This window comes from Mytilus galloprovincialis, unplaced genomic scaffold (genome assembly GCF_965363235.1).
Source record: "Mytilus galloprovincialis unplaced genomic scaffold, xbMytGall1.hap1.1 HAP1_SCAFFOLD_256, whole genome shotgun sequence".
NCBI lineage: Eukaryota > Metazoa > Mollusca > Bivalvia > Mytilida > Mytilidae > Mytilus > Mytilus galloprovincialis.
Window position 1 is genome coordinate 24,606 of NW_027468177.1, and position 8,661 is coordinate 33,266.

The 8,661-nt window shown below is 30.6% G+C and overlaps 1 protein-coding gene across 1 annotated transcript in view; it reads left to right on the top strand.

Annotated features, from left to right (window-relative positions):
• Nucleotides 1-6,851, top strand: part of LOC143061264 (low-density lipoprotein receptor-related protein 4-like) — a 31,395-nt gene extending 24,544 nt beyond the window's left edge. The window contains exon 11 of the mRNA XM_076233705.1: nt 508-6,851. Within this exon, the coding sequence (XP_076089820.1) occupies nt 508-711 (204 nt within the window). The 3' untranslated portion in view covers nt 712-6,851. The remainder of the gene's footprint in view (nt 1-507) is intronic.
• The last annotated feature ends 1,810 nt before the right edge of the window (nt 6,852-8,661 follow it).

An 8,661-nucleotide genomic window follows, 5' to 3' on the forward strand; every position in this document is an offset into this window, starting at 1 on the left:
TGAAAACAGTAAGCAGCATCAACCTCTCTGTACCAATCATTTTTCAAAAGTTGGCATGATGCCAATTCATAACATTTGACGGTAAAAACTGTTTTATGCAGTTTAAAGCATGTTTAACTTGCATTCTGTCAAAAAAATTTACTACATTTGGTATAAAAATGACAAAAAAAACAATTACAAAGATGGCCATTTCTTCATAAGAAAATGCTTGTGCCAATGCTGGGATGTGTTCTAAAAATAGAATTGCTTATTTCTAAAAATAGAATCAAATATTTGCACTTTTGATGGTGTACACAGAGTCCCTACATGGTAGCCTTCCAGATACATGTCACATAACATTATATTTCGAAACTAGCTTCCGGACGATTTTTGGCATATTGCATGGTTTTCTCATAGACAAGCTCTTAATATATATGAGTTTATGCTCACAACAATTTCAATGTGGGGGAAAAGGGTGTACCATTTAGTCTTTATTCAGCTTCTTAAATAGTGCCTATTATTTTACAGCAACAAGTTTCAATTTTAAAACCTTCAAGAGAGGCGAAGACGAGGGGTTCTGAGCGTGCTGCCTTAGTACAACAAATGGACTCTGGTGCTGTGTCTCCTTCACTGCCGAGTCGAGAGAAACAGAGTAAATTATTTAAAGACAGAACTTCTAATAAGGAGAAAGATATTATCTCTAAAGTTCCTTACAAGCCTGTTAAAACATGACATTATTATAAATATTTTTGTACCTATTTTTTATGAAAGTTTGATGTGATTTGTGATTTGCAGAGTATTTGAAAGACTAATTTTGTGAAAATATTTTGTTAATATTTCACAAGTAAACAATTATAGAAAACTTTTAAATTAAATTTGATATTATTAAGTCATATTTTTTTTCAAATTATCTCCCTTGTATAAGATTTAATCTGTTCCTGTTTTTTGTAGTAAATTTGGTTATTTGTAGTAATTTTATAACTGACTATAAATCATGTTGGTTGGCAATCTCATCTTATTTATGTATTCATTGAAATCTTTGTTGTATGTTATGTCCCTTTTAAAGGATTTTCATGTTCTTTGTTGCTAGGTGACAATTTTTTGTAATTTGTTTTTTATTTAAATTATGCAATGAATTGGTTACTTTTTAAACAGAATTATCTTTTTTTTTAAGTTGAATCAGTATATACAAACATCAAATCAGACAGCTTGTAAATATTTATTACGCTTACTTAATTTTTTTACCTGTCCAGTACAGTTGTAGTTTTACTTTGATTTATTCACACTTTGATTTTTTTTTAATCTGTTATTTAAATAGTGATATTATATTTAACTTTGCTCAAAAGCCATTTTCCAGAACCAAACTATACTTTTCAGTTTTAATAGCAAGAAAATATCATTGTAAATAAAAACATTTTCATTAATGTAAATATTGAGGCCTTCACTTGCCAGCATTATTTCAGTGTAATAATCCATAAGTCATTTTATTTATACAATGTTATATTTTGATGTCATTTTTTATGGTCACAAATATTTTTTTAAATATAAATATGATTTATAATACATGTACTGTAAAAATATTATCATATTCTTGAGGCAGCCATATTTCTGTATCTGAAAGAGAAAATACCTAATCCTGTGTCCCATTTTGCATGTATAAATCATGTGATAAAGTCAGAAATATTTGTAAGTGTTGGAATCGATACAACATCATCAGTATAAAATTGTCAATTTATGGTTGCTTTTGTGGTAGATTTCAATCAGGATGTGGGTGAGGGTGTCAAAATAGTGAAAATGTGGTCAAGTTTTTCAAGTGGAATTTGCCTGTGTAGAATTTTAATTTGATTCATAAACAGTTGTCACCCAATACCACATTTCTAACCTCTCAACTACAGTATTTCTCAACTTTCCTATAATATGACACTATTATAAAAAAAATATGTCCCAATTGTTGATAAAACATGAAACTTGGATTACATGAATATCACTAAGAAATGAGTAGAATTCTATTTTTTTTTAAACAGAATGTGTTTAGCCAACCATTTAATAGCCCATTCAGCACTATTGATTTTTGTTATGGATGTCAAGCTTTAGATATTTGAGACACAATTAATGGAAGAATACTACTTTTATGAATGTTGTTATAGACTTATTGGTGTTAAACTATTATATAAATACCCCAGCTGCTATATAGATAAGGAAGTACCGTAATAATGAAACAGTTACCTATGTTGTGTATGTATTTGATACTTTTATGTTACATATTATGTACCAATCTTAATAGATCTGATGTAGGTAGAAATCAGTTTTTCATTTTAGAAGTCATGATTATTTATATTTTTACATGGTTTCGTTACATGTGATAATTATTTTGGTGCTTATATTTTTGTCAACTTCTCAGATGAACTACTAAAATGCCAGTAAGATTTTTATGTGTATCCTTCATTTATATTTTTCATTTTGAAATAATGAAATAAGATACTTGCAAATAATAATTGACCTAGTTTAAACATAACTTGACTTTATTTTTTCAACTTTTGGGTGAGGAAACATTTTCTTGTGTTTAAATTTCCTGCATATTATTGATTTAACATTTTATGATCAGTTTTAAAACAATTTTGTAGGTACATGTATATATATATATATGTAGGACTCTAAAGTGCGATGGTACTCTAAAGTGCGATGGTCACGCTAAAGTGCGATGGTCTACGCTAAAGTACGATGGTGTCTCACGCTAAAGTGCGTTGGTTGTTTGTTCGCTAAAGTACGATGGTGTATCACGCTAAAGTGCGATGGTCCAAAGGGTAAGATTCGAGGGGTTAAAACATCGAGGTTAAAAAAGTTTTACAAAAGCTAGTATGCTAAGGTATAACATATGTGATAGGCTTTATAATTTTCCGGTAGGCTTAAGTAATTGTTTCTAAATAAACAATTCGACCAAGTAATAATTGCTATAAAGGTACTAATTTATGTGTCGCAAAATATTAAATTTCATGTAAAATAAATTTTAACAATTTGGAGCGTATTCATGGTATTGAATATTTGGATAATTGGTATATATTGTCGTTCACACCAATGTTACAACCTTCCTTTAAATACAGTCGTCATAGAAAAATTATAAATACAAAATTCGTTCATTGTCGGAATATGCAACATTAGTAGGGGAATACCCTTATTCCCCTACTAATATTTATTCTTTTATTTATAAGCTTTTAATCATGTCAAATGCGAGAGAAAGGCAATGTTCGCCTAGCTTTCTCCTTTTTCTTAGCGAGAACAATGCATGTTTTATTTTCCTACAATGTACAGTACAAACAAATGTTTAGTTAAGCAGAAAATTTATAATTCACACATGAAAACATGTATGTCTATTTTACCGTCGGACGTATCTTTTATTAAAATCGACAGCATTTTAAAGAGGATCAAAAAGTAAACTGCCACATAAACAATGCTTCAGATGTATCCGTTTGCTTCTAATAGAAGCAGGATAAGTATGCGTATACTGTTTTGTATGTGTTTAGTAAATTTGTTCACTACAGAATACAAGTCCTTCCAGCACTCGAAAAAAATAAACATTGCGCTACAGCCGACAAAGAACGGTTAAGTTTAAATCAATTACTAGTATTAAAGTCATGGACATTTATTGTAAAAATTGTTAATAAAATATTCTGAAACTATCTTCCGGCATGTTCATTTTTGGTTTGTATAAACGACTGATAACGTCATAATCAAACTACGTTTCTTACGTCTATACTTTCGCGGACCATCGCACTTTAGCGTGTGGATGCATCGCACTTTAGCGTATACCATCGCACTTTAGCGTGACCATCGCACTTTAGCGTCCCCATCGCACTTTAGAGTCCTACATATATATATATGTAGATATTGGTGTAGACAAGAGAAATTTCCATCTTTGTATGTGAAATGTTTCCGATATGATACCTCACTTTGTAATATAGAAACGTAGTCACATGGATGTTGGGTTAGATGAGTTTGAAAGTGAATCGTATCTAAATACATGTAACACAAGGGTGTGTCAGTAGGAAATATTTATATGATTGGATTCAAAATTATCTTAACTTTGGGTATCAGTTTAAGTTAAAAAGATTGTTAAAACATAATGTTCTTCTAGATTTCCTTCAAAATATATTTGACTTCAGATTATTAATGTATAAAATGAGATTTTTTTTGTTTGTTTGTTGAAAAGCTACATTTTGAATATGTTCCCCTTTTTCAAATCATCTTCACAATATTGGTAATTCTACTATTGTACTGTTATATGACAGTCTGAACTGTTTTTGTGACCATTTTATTCTGTTTAGATGTGGAAGTTATAAATGATGCTTTCTTTAAACCTTTTTCAAATTTTTGGAAAATATTTTTTTGGTGCACATTTTTTATGCATTGTACATTTTATGCATTTTTTTTTATTTTGCTTTATAGTGTAACAAGATGGTGCTCCTGTATTTTTTGCTTTTCACAAAGTGATTGTTGATTCAGTACATTGAAGTCAGGTTGTGTTTTGTATATAGATATTGTTATTTTCTTACTTTTTTATCTGGACGTCATGATGCAATTTCAATAAATGTGTCGTTTTAGTGCTAACCAATAATCATATGAATTGAAACCTGTCCCCTAAATTCACAAGATTTTAATAAAATAAATAAAGCAGGCAATTTCTTGACAAAACAGTTCATGACAGTTTGTTTACTTTTATTATAAAAATAGTGTTGACTGCCACAATAAGGAATTGATGACTGATGTCAGCCAATCAAAACTTGTTTTACATGTCATACTTTTTTAGAACTGATGTTATTGGTAATTATTTTACAATGTTGTTTAGAATTAACACTATTAGCTTGCTTTTCGTAAAAGTTAGTAATATTTATCATCAGCAATAATTTCATGTTTTTTTTTTAATTTGATTAATTTCCAAGTTGTAATATATTTATATGCCATTGATGGTAAGTTCAGAATTTAGACAATGTATGAGTTAATGCCAACAAATTATACACTTCAATTAATCAGCTTTTCAGTTTTAGTCATAATGTAACTTATAATATCTACCTCAAAAATTTGAATTGAAAAAATGTCATTCAATTTTAAGAAACTTATCACTCAAACACTTTCAACTGATTAAACAGTTACAACCTATTGTTTGTTGTGTTGTGAAGAGTCAAAAGCTTAGTAACTGTTAAGTTTAATTCTTTATTTAGAAATCAGATTTTAAAAAGTGGAACTGTATTTTTGTTAACAGACACATTTTTAGAAGAGGTGCACATTAAAAGCTAGTATCTTCTATTTGAGCCATTTGAAACTGTTTGAGTAATAATGTATTCACCATATAATTATCATATGAAATTATTAATTTAAATTTACCTTGTAGTCCCAAATAATGACCTTTATTAATTTATCATAAAATTCAGCACCATGTAGTTATAGTAGAAATGACAGTTGTATAGAAATCTCCTTTTTACTTTCCATTAGTTTTTATCTTACATTTGTGTCACAGTTAGTTAGCCAATAAACTACAAAGCAAAATCTTTAATGTTAACCTTGTCAGAAGAGGCTTCATTTGTCATTCATCACCTGTCAGTGTGCAAGTTTTCCACATGCAAAGTTTGCATTATAACTACTAAGCTTTTTGACACCAAATTACCAACAGAATTTTCTTTAGAATGTGAAGGTTCTAAATTACAACAAATATTGATAATGTAGACAACCAACATGACTGACCGCAAGGGATTTAATTTGGCAAAATATAAGTTTTTATGGCTTTTTTTAGTCAAGGATTTTTTCACCAGAGTTAATGATTTTGTATACATTCATTTGAATTGATTGAGTCACAATTTTCTTTTGTGCTTGATTGTCAGTATTTTATTTTGAATCGAAATCATTTTTCTATTCAAGATTTTCTATGGATATATTTGTAACTGTATCCCCGTCTAATTCAGAGTACTTTACTGGTCTCCTCATACTGTTCCCCCTCTACTAAACTTCATTACACTACATTTCTTTATGATTTAGTTATATACTCTTAGACCACTGCCATTGATTTGTACGGGTAATTAATTACTTTTTGATTTATATTCATCACTTACTTTAATTCTACCTAATCATGTCCAACTTAAGTATTATTTTCAATCTGAACTAATAAAGTTACCATCCTACCATTATTTTTACTTTAATGATTTTATACTTTACACCAGAAACCATTCATGTTGGTACGCGATTAGCAAGTTGGAAATTCTATTTAATTTTATCAAGAATTATCAAAAAAAATATGCAGGTGTTTATTACAAATGTACCAAAATCACTAAGGCAGAATACTTTTAATTAGCTCTTTATAGAATAGAAATTGAATTGACCGGTTTCATGAAAAAAGTTGGTTTAACGTGAATGGTTTCTGTGATGATTGAGTTTTTTTTTTATAAATGTTCCATACACAGGGTAAAATTTATATGTAAACTATTCATGTGTTGTGGAATCATACTGACTGTATAAACAATGACTATGACTAAACCTGTTCTGTAATCAGCGTAAAAAGAACAATAACTATGATTAAACCTTTTCCCGTAAATGAAAATTTAAGAACGTTTTGATTTTTTTTTTATAATTAAATTTTCTTGCATAAATCAATTTTGTAAATTACAGACTATTCATCTGTATCATGGCATTTTATATAAATAGGGGAAAACAATGAATTCAATATAATTTTGATATAAGAGGCGGTCATTGTCATTGTTTATTATGATAAAATCATCATTTTCACCAAATTGATATTATAAATATTTAAATATAGAGATATGACTCATTTTCCATTTATTGCATGGACTTATGTCATTGAAAAATAAAATGATATTCTAACACTGTTTTTGTTACATTTATTTACACTGGTTGATTTCCTAATGAATTGTAGAGTAGATTTGTAGATTTGTTGGTGTTAACATCACTTTCAGCAAACCTTGGCTCCATGGCTCAAGGCGGCAGTTTGTCACATCGCTTTGGCCCACCATAGAAAGTGATAATTAGTTGGACTGGTGTTCACAATAGTTGCATCCAGTTGCTTTCATCATCACAATTTTCCATTTTTAACAAGTGGATGAAACAGCAATTTTTCATTTATAAGGAAAAACAATGATAGACATAAATGACTGGTGGTGTGTTATTGGAAAATGACGCAGTCATTGTTCCATTACTGGCGACCTGAACTTCATAACATTTCTCTGCCTACCGCGCTTGGTTTCGTATTTACTATTTTCCATACAAACTGGAATCTGCTTGTGTTATCATTATGCATGATCATTGTGTAGTAATCAGCCAGGAACCAGTTTAGAATTTGTAAACTACAAAACGTAATCGGTTATTGTTCATTCCGTTTTGGTGTTTCATACCGACTTATATGGGTTGAATAAGCTTAAGACCCTTCAAACATTAATGTGATAGGTATATTAAAGACTGTTTTACAAAAGGATGGAACTGTTTTGCTTTCAAAGTCGTACTATAGTGGTATCTGTCATGTACGGATTTCCTCTCTCACCGGTTAATTTCTTCTTTTACACGTGCTTTTGAAACTTCCTGTTTAAACATCGCAAGTTTTAAAATTGTGTTTTGAGTGAATTAAACTTATTTTAACAATCATGAAGCGTTCCAGAATCATTTTCAAGCAGTTTCATCTTCTCTTTGATGATGGAAAATAGGTTTTCTCAAGAAAATACCGCAAACGATCGCAGAGGAATTGAAACTTACAAGTCAAGTCGGCACCTGGTTAAATTGTCATCTAGTCAAATCGGCACCTATTTGACGTCAATTCGGCATCCAATAATATTTGTTATAATATTTATACCCCCGCTTTAAAAAAAGGGGGGGTATACTGTTTTACCTCTGTCTGTCAGTCCGTCCGTCCGTCCATCAGTCCGTCCGTCAGTCCGTCCGTCAGTCAGTCAGTCCGTCCCATGAAACTTTCGTCACATTTTTCTCAGGAACTACACATCCACCCTTTCTGTAATTTGGTATCAACATTTATATATGTCAGCCACACCGTGTGATGCGTTTTCAGATTCATCACTTGACAACTTCCTGTTTACCGAACACTTGTCTGATTTTACACATGATAGCCAAGTTGAAAATTTTCGTCACATTTTTCTCAGGAACTACAATACAAGGATTTCTGAAATTTGGTTTCAGGATTTATATTAGTCAGCTATACCGTGTGATGCGTTTTCAGATTCATCACTCGACAACTTCCTGTTTACCGAACACTTGTATGATTTTACACATGATAGCCAAGTTGAAAATTTTCGTCACATTTTTCTCAGGAACTACAATACAAGGATTTCTGAAATTTGGTTTCAGGATTTATATAAGTCAGCTATACCGTGTGATGCGTTTTCAGATTCATCACTCGACTACTTCCTGTTTACCGAACACTTGTATGATTTTACACATGATAACCAAGTTAAAAATTTTCGTCACATTTTTCTCAGGAACTACAATACAAGGATTTCTGAAATTTGGTTTCAGGATTTTTATAAGTCAGCTATACCGTGTGATGCGTTTTCAGATTCATCACTCGACAACTTCCTGTTTACCGAACACTTGCATATTTTTACACTATTAATATTATCCACTTGCGGCGGGGGTATCATCAGTGAGCAGTAGCTCGCAGTTTCACTTGTTTCT